Source organism: Lepidochelys kempii, chromosome 9 (genome assembly GCF_965140285.1).
Source record: "Lepidochelys kempii isolate rLepKem1 chromosome 9, rLepKem1.hap1, whole genome shotgun sequence".
Classification (NCBI taxonomy): domain Eukaryota; kingdom Metazoa; phylum Chordata; order Testudines; family Cheloniidae; genus Lepidochelys; species Lepidochelys kempii.
In genome coordinates this window covers 11778868-11799417 of record NC_136388.1, presented here as the reverse complement: position 1 = coordinate 11799417, position 20550 = coordinate 11778868, and the positions used below count along the sequence as shown (strand labels likewise).

At 40.2% G+C, this 20550-nt stretch overlaps 1 protein-coding gene across 1 annotated transcript in view; it reads left to right on the top strand.

The window, feature by feature from the left end:
* The window catches only part of LOC140917150 (mitofusin-1-like), an 80758-nt gene that overhangs the window by 30387 nt on the left and 29821 nt on the right, over positions 1 to 20550 (top strand). The window contains 6 exon segments of the mRNA XM_073359322.2: positions 987 to 1149; positions 2083 to 2207; positions 5624 to 5732; positions 10419 to 10526; positions 11193 to 11346; positions 11473 to 11540. Coding sequence (XP_073215423.1) covers positions 987 to 1149; positions 2083 to 2207; positions 5624 to 5732; positions 10419 to 10526; positions 11193 to 11346; positions 11473 to 11540 — 727 coding nt within the window.

Genomic DNA, 20550 nt, shown 5'->3' with positions numbered 1-20550 from the left:
GCCACTCGACTTTACACAAAATTATAGCTCTCCTTTTACCTAACCCATGGGTGCCAGAAATATTTTTCCAATTCTCGAGACTCTCAGCCAAAGGGGTTCCCCTGCTCACACGCTGCCCAGAGCCCATTCTAGGGCTACCAAAAGAACTCCTAATGTGCCACCTTATCACCTAAACGACGTCCCACGCTCCCGTTCCTCGGAGTTCTCGAAGGTGAACTCACCCAGTGCCGGCTGGAGTTGTCCGAGGGAAGGAGTGCGGTTTCGCTTACAAGGGTGAGCCTAGAGTCCTTTCGTGGTCGCCAAAACTGTTACGAATTATTCCAGTTAGGACACGTACGGTTCGTTTCTAGGCTGAGGCAACCAAATGGAGACAGACTGCAGAGTGTCTCAAAGTTTGTAGGTTTATTACGCTCGAGCGTGGTACCGCTCTGTTAAGCAGAACGGGACCCCGATTACCGGTTACACAAAGATTATATACTGTTGGCAAAACATCCTGCCTGTGTGCCTCGGGGAGACTAAACCAATAAACAGGCCTTCTCCTTACCTATCACCAATCCCCTGCAGCCACGTTCCCCCTGCAAAAACGCTGAAGCAGCAACTATTTCATGCATGTCGGATGGTTCCTGTCTCCTTCGTTTCCCTTATCTTGAAACTGTCCAGCTGTCCACCTTGAAGGATCCTTCCTTGGTATGTGATGTGCTCGCTTCTAGTTAATGACCGACAGGAAACCCAAAATGGAGTCACATGCGCTAAGTTGATTTCCCCTAACAGTATAGCTATTCTGAGAACCATTTTTTTTTTTAGTGTAGATCTGGCCTTAGGCCCTATTCCTGCAAGCTGTTCTGTATGGACACAAGGGTATGCCATGAGGAACAACTTGAAGAATCTGGGCCTAATTAAGTAGGGAGAATACAATCTAAAGCAAAGGTGTGTTTGTTTTTCTGTATGCCTTGCTTTAAATACTTTTATATTCTCTCTTCCTCTAGAACAAGCAGTGGAAAGAGTTCTGTCATTAATGCAATGTTGTGGGATAAGGTCCTTCCTAGTGGGATTGGCCACACAACGAATTGCTTTCTCAGTGTAGAAGGAACAGATGGTGATAAGGCTTATCTCATGACTGAAGGATCAGATGAAAAGAAGAGTGTCAAGGTATAGTTTTTCAATGGTTAAGAAGCAGGTGCTTGGAAACCTAGTATTAAAAGGACCATTTTGTTAGGTGCAATATTTAACACTTACCATTTTTAAGTATGGGGAACATAAACCGAAATGTATTTATTATTTCAAAGTCATTCTTCCAGCACTGAAATAACTAAATAAAACTAAAACAAAGTCTATAGCTCGCTCTTAGGCCTTGCATGTAAATGGCTCATTTGTACGTTACTCTATCGAATGGTTTGTGTATGTAGGACCACCAGTAAGTTCTATAACTTTTCAAAGTTCTGGAAGGCTCACATTTGAAAAATACACATGGACCATTTTCTTCCAAAAACTTACAATGTAAATTCAGAAAAATATGCCTCTTGTTTACTTTTTAAACGTTTTGCATTCTTAAACATTTATTTTGATTTGTTAAACCCCTGTTAAAGGAGAGCTAATTATAATCTTGCATTGGGTTCCCATGCTTCAGTTATTACCAACTGTTGTTTGTTTTTTGTTTTGTTTCTTAAACCAGTCTGGCTTGTTCGGCATGAGTTCAGAAATGACCATTTTAATCCATAAAGTGTATTTAAAAAATTATCCTTTAAATACAGTGAGAGGTAGTGTGCTGGCCTCCTAGCATTTGAAGAAGTACATTAACACTCAGTGGTAACCCTCCAGCCATATAAGGAATACCACCACTCCAAAGAGAGTCCTGTCTTTTTTTCAAAGTGTAGAAAAAGGACTATTTAGACACTAAGGGATGTGAAGGGCCCTGGATGGAAAGAAGGCATTTGAAAAAATGATTCACAATATTTAAGATGTAAGTTGAAACCTTGTATCAGTGATCTATTCAAAAAGTCTTGGTTCTAGTTTTATTTTTTTTAAGGCTGTTATTGCAGGCCTAAGTATCTTTCTTTTTCTGATGCTTTACATTCTTCACAGACTGTTAATCAACTTGCCCATGCGCTTCATATGGATAAAGACCTGGAAGCTGGCTGTCTTGTCCATGTCTTTTGGCCCAAGGCAAAGTGTGCTCTCCTGAGAGATGACTTGGTTTTGGTGGACAGGTATAAGTATTATTTTATTAAACCAGTTATCTAAAGAGTTATCTTCTGCATTATCTGATCCACACTAATTGTGTTACTAAAACCTAAGTGAAATGTATAGTTGATTTAATCTTGTGGTTTTTAGATATGTCGTAAATAAGTTAACATGAAAAATTTTAAGTGCTTGAAGTTTGTTCCTTTGTGTAGATGCTCTGGTCTTCCTCATCAAACCACTGTACATATTTTGGCTGAGTCACAGTTGGAACGAGAGTGTGTCCCATCATTGAGCTCAGAAGGTCTCTAGCTTTTGGCTGAGTTAAGCTTATACTTTAAAAAACAAACATACTTTAAGGTCCTCCTACCAACTGTAACGCTTTCCCTGTCCCCCAGGAGCCTAGTCATCCTGTGAACCTCTCATACTTATCTAAAATATAGACAATCTGGGCTTTTGATGGAAAAGATTTTTTGATAAGGACTTTAGTGCTGAGATAATACAGTGATGGCATTCTAGAAATGCCTAAAAGAGAGACTTTTTGAAGGCCCCAGCCTATGGCTGTGGATCTGTTAAATTCACATTATGTGGTTTATTTGTGGAATCAAAGAATTCTAGACTGTATTGTCTGATTTTCTACAAACACATCAAATACATAAGGATTCCTCTGCCATCCTGGATATAAGCTACCTATTTTTTTTTCACCTCTTAAGTGGTATATAGAAACTACAATGTGGTTTTGCTCTTATGAGTGATTTTGTAACAAAGGCACTTTATTACTGAGCAGCTGACAAATTGTCTCCACTTGAAATGCTACAGCAACATAGCTGCAGTGGGAATAGGTTCTTCCATTGGCGTAAGTAATCCACCTCCCTGAGAGGTGGTATGTAGGTAGGTCAATGCAAAAATTCTTCTGTCAACCTAGCACTGTCTACACTGGGGATTAGGTCAGTTTAACTACATTGCTTAGGGGTGTGGATTTTTCTCACCCTCCCCTTCCCACCAAGTGACGTAGCAGGGTTGACCTACCTTTTTAGTGCAGGCCAGGCTTGAGTATATTCAGAGTACACATTGCTCACTACCCATGGGGAAAAAAAGTACTACTACTAATTATTGTGCCTCTGAACTTATGTCTTTGAAATCAGTGGGAGCATTGTTATTTTCTTCCTCGAATGCCGGATCTGTCCACATGTAAGCAATACAGAGCCAACCCAGTTGGCAGAGTGAGCTGGCTTCTGTTTTTCTTGCACATCATCAACGGAATTGTAATTAAGTGGCAGCTCTGTATTATAGCTTCAGCGATGCCTGTGCAACCCCACTGAACACAGTGGGAATACACGGTCTTTGAGGACACAATTTGAGGACAATAGGGTTGCACAAAGGCAATCATAGCCTAAATTACCCATCAGAATCCTTGTTGCTAGTGAGGAAGTGTGAGAAGGAGAAGTTAGTTTGTTTCTCAGATTCCAGATTGAATTTGTAAAGCTTCTCGGAGGAGGAGAGGGAATCTTTTTATGAGTAAATTGAGCAAATTTGAATGGGAAATGATTGAGAGATAACAAACAAGGGATTTCACAATGCTATTTCCAGTTACTTTGTACAGCTGAATTGCGCTTTAAAATTCTTCCTTTTTAAGAAACTGCTAGAAATTGACTATCTTAACTTGTGTTTAATGAAGGTTTTTGCCTGGGAACTTCTCAGGGTTTTTTTTTTCTCGAGAGTAGAAGGAATGCTTACAGATAAGTCGTTATGGCATTTGCAAGCTACAAAGAGATTCCAGAACTTGGAAGTGTAGCTGGTTGAAAAAGTGGAAAAATATTTAGCAAAAAAGGCCCTATTTTTTGGTTGAAATCTGAAATATCAACATTTTTTGTTGTTGAAACTTTGGAATTTTCCACCAGTTCTATACCTGTTTGAAAAGTGGGAGAAATTTTATGTGGGGGAGAAATTTTGGAGGGAAAAAAATTTTTTTTTTTTTTCAATTTTAAAGAAATTTTTCAAAAAAATTTAATGAAATATGGGAAATTTCGACCAGCTTCACTTGCAAGCCATGCTGGTGGAGTTTACAGATTGCTCAGCCCTGAATCTTACACGTACATACAATTCTTCATCCTTCCCTGGACCACTTGCATCAGATCAAATTAAGACCTCTTCAGAGCCCTTTTTGTGAGCAAAAGCTACTTCTAATTAAGGCCTTAGTTTAATCGCAGGATTATTGTCTAAAAATTGCAGCTGAGTTGCGGACAAGCCATGGAAAATCATGTAAAAGTAATAATGGATCTTATTATTTGTGGTAACATGGTCCCTCATTACTTTCTTGCAATTTTCCATGGGTCTGGGAGCAGGGGCTCCCACTGTGAAAATAGAGGTGGAAGCCTAATATTGCAGGATCTGCAATACTGTGAATTAAGTAGGGCTTTATAAATATTTAATTACTTGACAGGATTCAGAAACTTTCCCTTTCTCTTGGCCAATACGTATAATAGTTCTGATAAACCAAAAAATAATGTTCAAAAAATGTTTAAGAAATAAGATTGACCTACTCTTTGAACTTTCATCCATCAAATACAAAGTCTTGTTTAATTTCACACTTACCAGATAAATTCCACCCTACCCTTGAGATTATACCTGTGAAATTTCAGGCAGATGGGTTTAATTTTGGCTGGAATGTGGGAGTAAAAATCAGATTTACAATGGCTACTTTCAATTTTAACTATGGAGAGAGACTGTCTCCCAAATCCTACACATGCATCTGAAGAATTGGTTTTTTACCCATGAAAGCTTATGCCCAAATAAATCTGTTAGTCTTTAAGGTGTCACTGGACTCCTTGTTGTTTTTGTGGATACAGACTAATACGCCTACCTCCTGATACTTATCTCCCAAATGTCTCTCCAGAATCATGGGAAAGTACATTTTGTTAGAAACTTGGAACACTCGTGACAGGATGTTTTTTGTTCTGCAATTTATAGAGATGACTTTTTAAAATTTGTAAGTGAGGTTAATGCTAATTTATTTTTTTTAAGCTATTTTGGCAACTCTGAAGATGTGTTCACAAAACTTTCTCAATATTCTCTTAGCAGTGCACTTCAGCGTGCCCTTGGAGGGACTGTTCATGGGGATGAAAGAATAATTGATGCTTTTAGCCCATTCGGCACTTGGCTTCTCTGCTGAGATTGGCAACCGTCTTTCATTTGTATTGGTGGCTTTTATGATGCGGCTATCTGTCCATTAGAGACTGAATGGAGACAACCAAATGGTTTTACATAACTGACAGAACAGCTGCCAGATGATAGTTACTTTCTGTCATGACCAACTTGTGCTGCATTTCATCAGGGTTTCACATCCCAATACGAAGCCCCAGAGACATCCAGTCCTCTTGTTCAGTTTCTAAAAATGAAGAACTTTATTTTTCTTGATACTGATAAATATGTCTTTCTCCAACAGCCCTGGTACAGATGTCACTACAGAGCTAGACACCTGGATTGACAAATTTTGTTTAGATGCTGATGTCTTTGTCTTGGTTGCTAATTCAGAATCAACTCTCATGAATACGGTAGGACATTCTCTTGTAAATTAAAATTGTTCGGTCTTCGCTTAAACGCACAAGGATCCAGTAAGATGACTTCCCAAGGTCCATTGATATGTGGGAGCTTCTGCTTTCCTCCTAGAATTTATATAGTGAATTTTCCATGATTATTGGGGGCTAACAGCACAGTGTGATATAATGGTTAAAGCATCAGCATCCTGTTCTCCCCTTTATTGCTGATTTGCTCTGACTCTAGGCAAAGTCATTTATGCTTTCTGCCTCCATTTCCCCCATCTATAAAATGGCAGTAATACTTGCCCAACTTTATAGGAGGCTCAAGATTTTCTGATGAAAAAGATTAACAGTAAGTGTGTTATCATCAAGGAAGCAGACTGCACTAAAATACTTTATACACAGAATTGAAAGAAGATATAAAAGATCATGGCATTTAAGGACAGAAGGGACAACCAGATCATGTAGTCTGACCTTCTGTGTGTCACAGGCCACCAACAATGCAGCACCCATACACTAAACCTGACCGAAAGAGGTGTGGAGTAAACCTGCATCTGTGTGAAATTCTGTATGTTCCCAGCACCGAAGAGGGTGCTCTTATTTCCCTCATAAGAATACATGTCATCAATTTATCTAACCTGTCTTTCTGAAGGACAGTGCTAGGAAAGCAAGATTTCTCTTCTCCTTACTACTACCCTGGTGGCTATTAATGAAATAAAGAAATGAATTCAAAAAGAAAATCTTCCCCAGCATTCCAGTAGGTTGGAATAACTGAATGGGAATCTGAAGAGAGCAAAAGCTGATCTTAAAAACACTGCATACTATTTTCTGAGTTCAAGCCATGGAGACTTCTTTGCAAATGAGGTTTTCTGACAAAAGAGGTATCTTCTGACATCATCTAACGGAGAGAGAGGATTTGGTAGAATTGTGGCTTCACTATCTCCTCCTCTTGCAGGACATGTTGGCTTTTCGTATGGAGGGAGACTAGAAATCATTAATCTCAATGTTCTCTGGGTTTAAAAAAGTTGTTGGATTTTTGTCAAGAATCCATTACCACTTAGAAATATGGAAACAGTGAGGACCTGTGTGCTTGGTAATGAAGTAACAAAGGCCAAAGTTGATTTGGTTCTCTCATTAATTCAGGAAAATAGCTTATTTTTTAATGGTCAGACTGGGATTGTAAACATGTAGGAACCGTGTATGGGCTGTAAATCTGCAGGAAAATTCTTGTTAATTTTGTGTTTGATTTTTAGCATCCTGGGCTAATAGGCAATTTTGTGCTTATTTAATATGATTTTACTGAATAATGTTTTTCAACCAGGCACAGAAGAAAAATATTAAATTTAAAATTGGGTCATTGTCCTACAGCTTGTCTGTGTGTAAAACTCATGTGATCTTTGAGTTACCATACTCATAATTCCTCATTATTAATGAGTGTAGCACATATGTAATGGGATCTGAAGATAATTTGCAGTGGAAGCTTATTTCAGTTGGAAGAGGCGATTTTTTTTTTTAAACAAAATATTTTTAGTAGTGATCTAGATATTTTTATCCCAATACAGAGTTTTCATAAAATCTTGGTTTATATCCCATTTTCTTTAGGAATAAAACTTCCTATCCTGTTTACATTTTTGTTAGCGTGGTAGGTGCAATGAGATGAAAGACTTTGTTAAATGAATTTTAATTGTTCTAATGCGTGCAAATATCTTGCCTCACCAAGTGTGGCAATTGCTGACTTTTTTTGCCCCCCACTTGCACACCCCTCCTGTTCAAATGGAGAATGCAGTTACATAATAATCCTGTCCTTGTGTGTGCATTATCTTCACTTGATACAATTATAGTACGTGGAGGAATAGTTTTGTTTAGTGGCCTGCTGAAAAACCAATGGAGGGACCACAAAACTTTTTTTGGTATAGCTCCCTCCTAAGGGAGGAGCCTTACTGAATGGGGGAGGCAACCTAGTGACATCATGTGGAAAAAGCTGAAGTACTAAATGCTTTTTTTGCCTTGGTCTTCACAGACAAAGTCAGCTCCCAGACTGCTGCGCTGGGCAGCACAGCACCTGGGGAGCAGGTGAGCAGCACTCAGTGGTGAATGAACAGGTTAAGGACTATTTAGAAAAGCTAGACATGCATAAGTCCATGGGGCTGGAGCTAATGCATCCAAGAGTGCTGAGGGAGTTAGCTGATGTGATTGCAGAGCCATTGGCCTTTATCTTTGAAAACTCATGAGGATCGGGGGAGGTTCCGGACAATTGGAAAAAGGCAAACGTAGTGTCCATCTTTAAAAAAGTGAAGGAGGAGGATCTGGGGAACTACAGACCGGTCAGCCTCATCTCAGTCCCTGGGAAAATCATGGAGCCAGGTCTTCAAGGAATCCATTTTGAAGCACTTTGAGGAGAAGAAGGTGATCAGGAACAATCAACATGGATTCACCAAGGGCCAGTCATGCCTGATCAACCTGATTGCTTTCTGTGTTGAGATAACTGGCTCTGTGGATGTGGGGAAAGTGGTGGACATGATATATCTTGACTTTAGCAAAGCTTTTTATACGGTCTCCCACAGTATTCTTGACAGCAAGTTAAAGAAGTATGGATTGGATGAATGGACTATAAGGTGGATAGAAAGCTGGCTAGATCATCGGGCTCAATGGGTAGTGATCAACAGCTCAATGTCTAGTTGGCAACCGGTATCGAGCGGAGTGCTCCTGGCGTCGGTCCTGGGGCCTGTTTTGTTCAGCATCTTCATTAATGATCTGGATGATGGGATGGCATGCACCCTCAACAAGTTCACGGATGACACTAAACTGTGGGGAGAGGTAGATACACTGGAGGGTAGGGTGATTTAAACAAATTGGAGGATTGGGCCAAAAGAAATCTGATGAGGTTCAACAAGGACAAGTGCAGAGTCCTGCAGTTCGGATGGAAGAATCCCATGCACTGCTACTGGCTGGGGACTGACGGGCTAAGCGGCAGTTCTGCAGAAAATGACCTGGGGATTACAATGGATGAGAAGCTTGATATAAGTTAACAGTGTGCCCTTGTTGCCAAGAAGGCTAACAAGCATAATGGGCTGCGTTAGTAGGAGCATTGCCAGCAGATCGAGGGAAGTGATTATTCGCCTCTATTTGGTATTGTTGAGGCCACATCTGGATTATTGCATCCAGTTTTGGGCCCCCCACTACAGAAAGGATGTGGACAAATTGGAGAGAGTCTAGTGGTGGGTAGTGAAAATGATTAGGGGGCTGGGGCACATGACTTATGAGGAGAGGCTGAGGGACCTGGGGTTATTTAGTCTGCAGAAGAGAACAGTGGGGGGGGATTTGATAGCAGCCTTCAACTACCTGAAGTGGGGTTCCAAAGAAGTTGGGAGCTAGGCTGTTCAGTGGTGGCAGATGACAGTACAAGAAGCAATGGTCTCAAGTTGCAATGAGGGAGGTCGAGGTTGGATATTAGGAAACACTATTTCACTAAGAGGGTGGTGAAGCACTGGAATGGGTTACCTAGGGAGGTTGTGGAATCTCCAACCTTATAGGTTTTTAAGGCCTGGCTTGACAAAGCCCTGGCTGGGATGATTTAGTTGGGGTTAGTCCTGCTTTGAGCAGGGGGTTGGACTAGATGACCTCCTGAGGTCTCTTCCAACCCATATCTTCTTTGATTCTATGAAATCGAAGGCCACTGGGTTCTGTTGGAAGGAGTTCTTATTGTTGGAATAGTGCCTTATTTGCAGATTTACAATTTCTTATTGGATCATAGCAATTTAAGTATTTCAAATGTTTTATCTAAGGCCTGGTCTACACTGGGGCTAGGTTGGCATAGCTACGGTGCTTAGAAGCACTGTAGCTACGTCAGCCTAACACCGAGTGTAGATGCAGCGAGGACAACAGAGGAATGCTTCTGTCAAACAAGCTACCATCGCTCAAGAGGGTGGAGTTCATATAGAGATGGAGAATTCTTTCTATCACTGTAGGAAGCATTTACACTATGGCACTACATAGTCACATAACTACTGGGCCATAGATGTGCTGCTGTAGCACCCATAGTGTAGACATGGCTTAATAGTGTAGTCGGTGTTCTGTTTAAGACACTGAAGATGGCCAGGTGATCTTTCACTCTTCAGCTGTGCTCACTGATGGTCACTCTGTTCTGATTATTTCATTATGACTGTTGAAAAGTAGCAGGGGCTTGCAAGATAACTTGAAGATGTTTGCAAGCATGTGCACATATTATTCAGTTTACCATAGAAAATTCAGCAGTTATTCAGGAGGTTCAAGTCAAGTTTTCAGTGGTTCATCATGCCCCCTGAACAGAATGTTACTTACTTGTATTCCACTGGATAATATAGTTTGATATGAACAGTGGTTCTGGATGTGCAAGAGTAAAAGGACATTCAAATAAGGAAGACATTACCTTTTTAAATTATGAAGTAGTTTTACCTTATGTCTGTTTTTCAGAGAAGAATTAGTGCCCCTCTTTATAGCTTGTGAAACTCTTGGATTAGATTTTATTGTTGGTATAATATGAATATAATTCATGATTTTTGGACAAATATAAAATGCTAAATTTTAAGGAAGCAGAAAGCGTCAAAGTATTTTTTTTTAACAGCTGTAATTTAAATCAAGAAAGTAACAATTTGATAATCCAGAATCTATCATCTTCAAAAGATGGCATTATTCTTTGTTTTTTCTTTCCTCAATTCTTAGGAAAAGCACTTTTTTCACAAAGTAAATGAACGACTTTCCAAGCCAAACATCTTCATCCTGAATAATCGCTGGGATGCATCTGCATCAGAGCCTGAATATATGGAAGATGTGAGTTACTTTTTCATCCTTTGGTAATAACAAATGTCAGATAACTATAGCAGAAACAATGGCTTGTTTAAACTATAGGCGAAAATATTGCCAAACATGTAAATGTGTGCTTATGTGTATAGATACTATGGGAATAGGCACATTATAATGCATAAAACAAATCAGGGGATGGAGCGTGTTCAGTGTTGTAAAGAAAAATTGAGGGAGGATATGTGATCAGAATGCAAAAGCATTTTACCACCTGCTTCAAACGTAATTACCAAACTAAAACCTTCATTCTGTGATGGCTTTTTAAAATAACTTTCGAGATTTTTATTTTATTTTATTTTTTTAAAATCCTCATTTCCACACGTAACTGACATGCAATATATCATACTCTGTTTTTGGGTAATAAAGCAATTGTTATTTCAGTACCTCTGAGAGCATCAGCTTTTGGTTGAGTACTCAAAAAATTCTTCTTGGCAGGTGCGGAAATTCAAAATGGCTAATTAGGAGCAGTTGCTGCCCCTTTAGAACTAGAGGGAATCTTATTACATGAGGGTTTTTCAGGGCTTCTGGGATCAGTGGGATTATTTATTGCTCTAAGGTTTTGATTTCTCTTTCTCAGAAATGTTTGTTTGCAATTTGACTGGCTTTTTTAATCCCCTTTTCTGCCTTGTCTTACAGGTGCGCAGGCAGCACATGGAGCGCTGTCTGACCTTCCTAGTCGATGAGCTCAAAGTCGTTGATCTCTCAGAAGCACAGAACCGCATCTTTTTTGTTTCAGCCAAGGAAGTTCTTAGTGCTAGAAAGCAGAAGGCCCAAGGGATGCCAGAGAGTGGTACGTATTGAACCCTACATCCCTTTCATGTGTATATAAAATGTCTGAGTTTAGTTTAGGAGTTAAAATACAGTAACTTACTATGAGATTTTATGATCTACCTTAAATCTATATTATGCTTTGCAGGTGGTGCACTTGCTGAAGGATTTCAGGCAAGATTTCAGGAATTCCAGAATTTTGAGCAAATATTTGAGGTAGATGTCGTGGGCTTTTTTAAGACCGTACGTTTTCAGAACGTTGTGATGCCAAGGTGACTTTGTTCCCTTCTTGGCTTCATTTCATTGCATATCATAAATACACGCACACAGTGCCAGTCTTGAGCTAACTTGGGGTCCCAGTCATCCTTGCTCACATTGAGTAGTATGTACTTGCTTGAATAGGTATTACTCTGTGAGGAAGGGTGGCAGAATCGGGCTCTTCATTTTTATAGAAGAACTTAACACCAGTACAACTTATAATCTATGAAGATACCAATAGGTATTACTCATCAGTTACTGTACCAAAATCTTACATGATGTGAAAACATGCAAACAGTATAGTTAAGCTTTCAATATTTTAGAGCCAATATGCCCTGCTTTCTATATTTTGTACTCTCAACCTTGACATTCCAGACTTACTCTCTTGTGACTGCAGACCTTTTTTCATTTACAATGCGGGGGGAGGGAAGGAAGTTGTTCTGACTTCTAAGCAGTTTTGAGCCCTTGATTGCACATAGCTATTTTAGAACCTTTTGCTGTTTGTATCAGAAACTATTTCATGGCTGCAGCATTGAACACTTAATCACATCCTAAAAGCTGGGGCATTGGAATTGCAGCACCTACTTACAACCCAGCACTGAAACATTTAGCAGTAGCAGTATTTTTGTGTACTCGCTGCTCCCACAGAAATGAACATTATCCGTTCAGCTCTATCCATTCTTGAGGTTGATGCTCTCTTCAGAAACAGGATTCTAAACTAGATGGACCATTGGCTGGTTCCAGTATGATGATATCTAGCTATTCTACTGAACTTGGACAATTCTTATGTTAAAATGCCATTCCTAGAGATTTCAATCTGTTGAATCACCAGGATCACTCCTTATTTTAAATGGCACATGTTAGCGCCTCATTGTGTTCAGTTAACGTCATAAGCCTAGAATGATATGGATGTAGTTAGATTCAGCAAATACTATGAATCTACCTATGCACTCCACAACATAGCTTGTGTTCTCAATATATAAGAGAAATCAAAATGCATTTAGAAAGTCTCTCACTCTCATGTTACAAACAAACGCTTGATCTGAGCTGAATCAAACCGTCTAATAATATGAATACAACAAAACTGTGCCTAAAAGAAGAGCTTGATTTAATCCCACCAATCAAGGAAATGCCAGGCAAAGTCTTAAACATGATCATTAACTTCCTTGCTGTGTTAGATGACTGAGTTCTTGGAACAGTGACGGATTGTACTGTGTATGCCAGAGTGCCTAGGGTCATTGGGGCAGTTTAAGAATAAAGTATGAAGTGTGAAATTTCTTATCATTTTACTACAGGTTCTAACAAAATGTGGATTATGTTTTGTTTGTAATTATTTTCATTGTTTTAATACAATAGCAGTTAAGATTGAGTAAAGTTTTCAGAAGTGACTAAGTCCTATTGGCTCATAATGGGACTTAGGCCCCTAAACCATTTAAGGGCTTTTGAAAATTTTAATATATAACGCACACTGTGTTAAAAGAACATTAAGGTTGCAAAGGCAGGCAGAATTTAGGGAACTCAGAAGTTAGGAAATGCTAGAATTAAAGGTTGCACATCATCAAGCATACATGTCTTCTGAGGACCGTTGAGCCAGCCAGAGTGACCAGGGATGGTAGTGTTGCATCGGGCAGCATATAGTGAAGTTCCCAGGTCTGACTCAATCTTGCAAATCTCTGGGACAACTGCACTGACGGCGTCAGGTCAGGGTGTGAACTCCTTTGCCCATCAGTGGAGAGTTTGATAGCATGGTATGCTGGGGTGTTTTTGTCCATCCTGATGACATGGACAAAGAGTGTGCAACACTGCTTTTTAATATGAGTGATTGAAGGAAGGCTATATCATTCTGCGATTGACAGCCCAAATTCAAACCACTTTATGCTCAGGATTTGGTGCTGAGAGCACAGATGGAATCCCCCAACCACTCCTAGTCTGCCCTTAAGAGCGTCCAGATTTCTGACCCATAGAGTAATACAGATATTACATCGGTTTGATAGAGTCTGAGCTTTGTCTCAGCACAGACATTTTTGCATCCATAAGCAAAACATGGACTTCATGGTAGAGGTGGCAAGACTTATTTGTCAACGAATGCCCAGTTTGAACTTTGCAGCCTATGTAGATGAGTTTGTCAATGCTGTTCATGATACTAGACTCCATCTGCACCATGGATTTTGGTGATTCAGCTCCAAGTTTCTTCTGCCATGAGACATTTAACCCCCATATTGCAGGTGGTGTCTTGGAGACACTGAAGGGCAGGGCTGAAAATTCTCTGACATGTATACAAGTAAGGCAGTGTCTTCAACATATTCTTGGTCAATGAACACTTTTTGACCAACCTTGATTCTGAATTGTGGAGCAGCAAATCCTAATATCCAGTGGCTAGCTCAACAGAATAGTGCTGGGGAGAGAGTATATCTGTGCTGTACACCTAAGGTTGTGTAGAAACGTGATAAAAGCAGTGAATCAATGCACACACTATCAATGTGAGGATCGCTTCCAAATTTAGCAGAACAGAATCATAGGTAGGGCCCTACCAATTTCACAGCAATGAAAAATGTGTCACAGATCATGAAATAAGCCCTCCTCTTGAAATCTGATCTTCCCCATGCTGCTGGAAGCACCTCAGCCAGGGACTCCTAACTACTAGTACTGGCTGGACTGGGGAGGGACAGGACTTATTCTTGCCTGCACATCCACTCTTGGGAGGAGATCAGACCCACCTCCAGGAACCTGCTGTGTCTGCAGGAAGCTCAGTGGCTGCCACCTTCAGAGCCAAGCTCTGAAGGCAGCACAGACGTGAAGGTGGTAATCCCACAACCCCCCCCCACGCAACAGGTTTGTGACCCACCCACAGTTAGAATACCCTGAAATTTCAGCTGTAAACATCTGAAAATGTGAAATTAACTAATTTTCAAATTTTATAGCCATGAAATTGACCAGAATGGACTGTGAATTTTGTGGGACTCTAATCATAGGACTGGAAGGGACCTCAAGAGGTCATCTAGTCCAGTCCCCTATGCTCATGACAGGACTAAATATCTAGACCATTCCTGACAGACGTTTGTCTAACCTGTTCTTAAAAATTTCCGATGATGGAGATTCCACAACCTCCCTAGGCAATTTATTCCAGTTCTTACCCTCTCTGACAGTTAGGAAGTTTTTTCCTAATGTCCAACCTAAACCGCATTTTTTTCAATTTAAGCCCATTGCTTATTATACTATCCTCAGAAGTTAAGGAGAACAATTTTTCCGCCTCCTCCTTGTAAAAACCTTTTATGTACTTAAAAACTGTTATCATGTCCCCTCTCAGTCTTCTCTTCTCCAAACTAAAAATCCCAGTTTTTTCAATCTTCCCTAAAAGGTCATGTTTTTCTAGTCCTTTAATCATTTTTGTTGCTGTTCTCTGGACTTTCTCCAGGTTTTCCATATCTTTCCTGAAATATGTGCCCAGAACTGGACACAGTACTCCAATTGAGGCCTAATCAGTGTAAAGTAGAGCAGAAGAATTACTTCGTGTCTTGCTTACAACAAACCTGCTAATATATCCCAGAATGTTTGCTTTTTTTGCAGCAGTGTTACACTATTAACTCATATTTAGCTTTTGAGCCACTCTGACCCGCAGATCCCTTTCTGCAGTACTCCTTCACAGGCAACTGTTTCCCATTTTGTATGTGTGCAACTGATTGTTCCTTCCTAAGTGGAGTACTTTGCATTTGTTCTTATTGAATGTCATCCTATTTACTTCAGACCGTTTCTCCAGTTTGTCCAGATCATTTTGAATTTTAATCCTGTCCCCCAAAGCACTTGCAATCCCTCCCATCTTGATATCATCCGCAAACATCTGAAATGCCAATTCTTTTCAATGTGAGCCAAAGTGCTGACCTATTGACCAAATCAGAAGTTGCTTTGATATCGATTATATGCCACATGAAACAGACAGTTAAATTTTCAGTGCAGCTCAGCCAGAGGGTAAGGACCATATCTATTGTTGACTGCCCAACAGTGAAACCTGATTGCTGTGGATGACGATGTCTGTTAAGGAGCAGCTGCATCCTACTAAACGGAACAAGTGAAAACCTTTCCCGGGACTGATAACCATGAGATCGGCCTGTAGTTGCCGCGCTCTGCGAGATCTTTTTCCCTTGCACAGGGACAATATGATGCTCTCTTTCCATTCTGTTGGTACTTTGCCTGATGCACATGCTTTTAATAACAATTTATGCAGGTTGATGCTCACTGGTTCCAAGGCACCTTTGAGCAGCCCAGGTGGAATACCATCAGGTCCAGCAGCATATCCATTCTGTAATTTTGGGATGGCCTTTCTTTCTTCCTGATTAACAGAAGATCAGTGTTTGTCTCCAGGTCTGCAGCTATGTGGTTTGCCAGGTTGTGTAGCTCTTGGCAGTCATCAGCAGATCAAGGGTTCAAAGGATGGTTCAGAAGGAGAGCCATCTGACTTTGCGATGGGGATTTTAGAAGGCTGTTTATGGCCGCCAGCCAAGTGTGTGATGGCTATGTAGGCAGGATGCAGGTTGTTGTACTTTAGGCCATCATCTGATTCCTCAGCCAGGGAGTTGTAGATGTCATGGTCATGTTTTTCAGTAGCCCAGAAAATGCCTTTCAGTCATTTTACATTCTTGGACATTTCCCTGCTTGCCTCTTCTTCTGCCTTTTTTGATAATATATCAAAGGCCTCTTCAGAAATCCAAGGTTTCTTGTGAACCGTCTGAAGCTGATTGTGTCTGTGGATGGATGCGATACTCCAGGCGATCTCCACATCTTCTGAGAGGGTATCGAGGTTACATATGTGATCAGTGACAGCCTGTGTGGATTTCACAGCTTCAACAGGATCTTCAGATAGACACTAGACATTGTACTGTTGGACATCTGGCTTGCAAGGAGTTGGAAAATGCAGTGAGAGCACAGCAACAACTAGTCTATGATTTGAGGTTTATGGTGTTCTAGCACCACTGGACTCAGTGAAATTTCATTATGGAGCAATTTCTGATGAGGGTGTGGTCAGTTTCTCTCATGGTATGCCTAGTGATGGTTTTTAAGATGCCTGCACTAGGAGTCCATAACTGCAAAGCTCTCAGTGGCATAAAACGCCAAAAAGCTGGGTGATGATACCATTTGGGAAATCCAAACTGAAGGATCCTCTCACAGTTTCATACCCAGTTAGATTGCCCCCAGTCCCGGCATCAAAATTTCTGAGTGCTAGTCATGTGGCAGAGCTGACTGGATTTTTGCTGCTAGCTGTTGGTAGAATGCGTCATTTTTCATAGGTGATGCATCTTCTGTTGGTGTGTAGGGCACAACAACAGATAAGTGTCCATAATGATGTCAGAGCCAAGCATTGAGATATGATGTGCCATGTGGTTAAAGTCTGTGCTAGAATTTGTTTAATAACAAGTGCCACACCTTGAGTTCAATGTGGACCACCAGAGGGGAGGCAGGTTGCTCCTTCCACAGTAGCTTGATGATTTTGTGCCAGGTGATGCTTTTGATGCTGGTGATTACAATCTTGTAGCAGATGAGTTCTTTGACAAGAGCTGTCCTGTATCCAGTGCCATTCACTGTTAACGCATTCCATGTGCCTCTAAGGTCTGATTTGGACTTCCAGGAAGTTGGGGAACCTTTAAATCTGGCATTTCTTAACTTAGTAACCTTTATGTTCTTTTAACATAGTTTTGTGTGTTTGTGTGCGTGTGCATGCAATTTCTTTGCTTTTGGAGAACGCATACTGGAAAAAATAAATAAAAATAAATATTGAAGCTTTACACCCACTGCAAAACCTCTGCTACATGAGCTAAGGGAGTGAGTAACTCATAGCAGTAGTAGGTTGTCATCCTCTCTGTGGACCAGCATCTAGATGGGAATGTGACAGTTTGCCAGTGTGTTTCATAGATATGTGCTGATGAGGAATAACAAAAACTTGAGAATCTTGTATTCCGTTACAGGCTTTGAAGGGTTGTGTACTCTAGTGCGCACAGACTCTTCTGTATGTTCCCCTCAAACTTGATCCCTTCTACGCTGTCCCGTCTCTTCCCTATCCCTGATTCCTTGTTTCATGTCCTATTCTCCTCACCTAGTCACTCCCAGTCTCCACGCCTCAGTCTTTTCATCCAATCTCCTTGCCCAGTCAGTCCTAGTCTCCTCTTCTGGTATCTCAATTCCAGTCTCCCCCATTAGCTCCCAGGCATTTCTTCTTTTCCCCCCGATTCCCATGGCTTGTCATTTGATTTGAATCTCTTCCCCTGGCCTCCAGTCACTCACCCACATACCCTGTCCCCTGGACTACCAGGTTCTTTGTCCCAGTTTCTTTACCCAGCCAGTTCAGTTCTCCCATCTCCCAGGCTCCTTGTCTCACTCTACTCCCTTCCCCCTAGATCCAGTTCTTATCTGTTCTGCATTCAGATCAGGTAGCTTTCTTCTCCACACTGCCTTTCTTCTCCACACTCCACACTTGGTTCAGCAGGGGAGGCATTGAGAGCACATGCAAGACAGTTACCCTGCTTTCAGGGCTGATGCCTAGCCCCAGCACACAAGAACACAGAGCTCCAATTGCAGGGAAAGCAGTTCCATGCAGACAAAATCCATGCAGCTTTCTTTGGGAAATTCAGAAATGAAGCTCTAGCTAGTGTCTAATGAGCATGTGCGAACTGCAGACTTTTTTCAAAGGGTTATCACTTGCCTGATTTGGGGAGATTTTCACAAGGATGGTGAAAGGCACATCTCAGATGCAAAGTGCACCCCACTGACAAATATCTAGTACCTACTCCAAAGCATGGGGACGCTAGAACGTCTCAAAAAAGGTTGGCACAATTTTTTAGCATGGGCAGAACAATATATTTTCCTCAGACCTTATTCCTGGAAACAAGTGAACTGTTTTGGTTGAATTTTTCCCAGAAAATTCAGCCTGAGGCAGACACCCAGCATGAGAAAATTCAACCTGAACAATTAGTTTTGTATAGTTTTAAGTTGAAAATATAGCCCAACGTTCCCATTATAAGACCATTTTAGTAATAGGCGGCATTTGTTGCCTGATCTGTTCACTTTGTATTTTTATTTAAGAATTCCCAGTTTAGCAAATTAACATTCTGAGGTTTGACCAGGTTCCAGTTCCAAGAGGAGGCCAACAATTGTTAGAATTATGGTTAAATTGGAAGCACCCATGTGCATGTTTGCAACAGTCATACTGAAGAAAAAAGTTCTGAGCTTTCAATAGTTTTATTAACAAGGTTATTAAACACAAATGTTGTGATCCAAACAAGAATGCAACAGTAATGCAATATTAACTTTACATCCCATGTCATTTCATATGCATACTCACACAATCCTTGCAAAGACCTAAGGGAAGGGAGACAGGTGGTCATCGATGAGGATCCCATTCTATCTCGGCCATGCTAAACGATTGGTCAGGGTCTCAATGGTTTAGGCTATGGTTAGCTTTGCTATGGCTGCCATGAATATTCATAAATGTTTGGCCTCCTTTGCCTGTAACTAACTTCCTCACCCTAATAATGTTGGTGTCTCCTTATTCTATATTCTTATACTAATTATCTATCTGAAGTGTAATGGGATGTGCGTAAATCCCTACGTTTTCAATTTAAACTGATTTTTACTGAAAAAATCCTGGATTTTACAAAAAGTATTTTTTCTGATTTTCACCCTATTTTTTATCATTCAAATATATAAAAAATAACTTGTTTTATTAAGAAAATATAATACATTGCATGACATATATGTATTACAATAATACATTAGTATGTGTATATATGCAAACTGCCTGTTGAAGTAAGGCTATATATTAGTCTAGAAAATACAATAAACAGGCACACATGCAAGCTCTGAAGTGTGTACACATTTGAATGTACTGATGAATTTCACGCCTACCATGTACACATTTCAAGTTGTTAGCAGATAACGGTTTAAAGATCTGATACACTAAAATGGGAAGAAAACAAAAATATGTATCAGAATACATTTCAGAACGCAAGGAAGTATTCAAAAGTTTAAAAAAAAACAAAAACAGGAGAAAAGGATGAAGTTGAGGGTATGCGCTGCAAATGGTGTGGCCTAATTATTAAATGTAAATATTTATAGGCTAATAGTTCTAAGTCTACAACAGTAAACTGTTGATTCAAATGAAAAAAATTTGGGGGGGATTAGAGAGGTATTGTTTTCTTAAACTCAGAAATGTCGTGGTTTGAGTTCTGCTTTAGTTCTGCAGCAAACCATATTGAATTTCATTCATCAAAGCATTAATCTACTGATTACTTCTTCCCCCGTCCTTCTGTCCACCAAAATAAACCTCAATATTTACCCAGAAAAATTGTTTTTTTTCACTGACTTTCACCTGTTTTGGTGGTTGTAGTAATAAACACCAATATAAATTCCTGGGAAAAATTAAATAAAATAAAAACCAAAAATGAAGGTAGGTAGGTAGGTAGGTAGATAGAGAAATATATACACACACACGTCAGTCAGTTACCAGAGCAATCCTGTGGTTAAGCGTCAGTGTTCCTATCCTAAAATACCCAAATGAGCATCCACTGATGTTTTGAAGTTCTGTCAGCAATTTGTGCAGAATTTCAGCAGAATTGTTTATTGCAAAAATTATATCTTATACCATCTTATGATTTAGGGACACTGTTGATCAACTTACCAATGCTAGCACTTAATAAGCCTATCTTATGCTAAATGCTTAAGCTCATTTCTTACAGGTTTGGGCCTGTAGGCTTCTTGCACTGCTGTCTTATACCTACATTTTATCCTTATACTTAAAAACTGCCTTTATACCTCTAGTTTAACCTAGAGGTTACACACTACCCGCCTCACTTATAATATGTGCACACCCAAAATATATACACATACCGTGACAAGAGAAAAGCTAGTTGATGTGATCTTTAATCCATGGAGCCTTCAGTGGGCTAACTATGGGGGTTAGGGGTGTGTGCGTGTGTTTTCA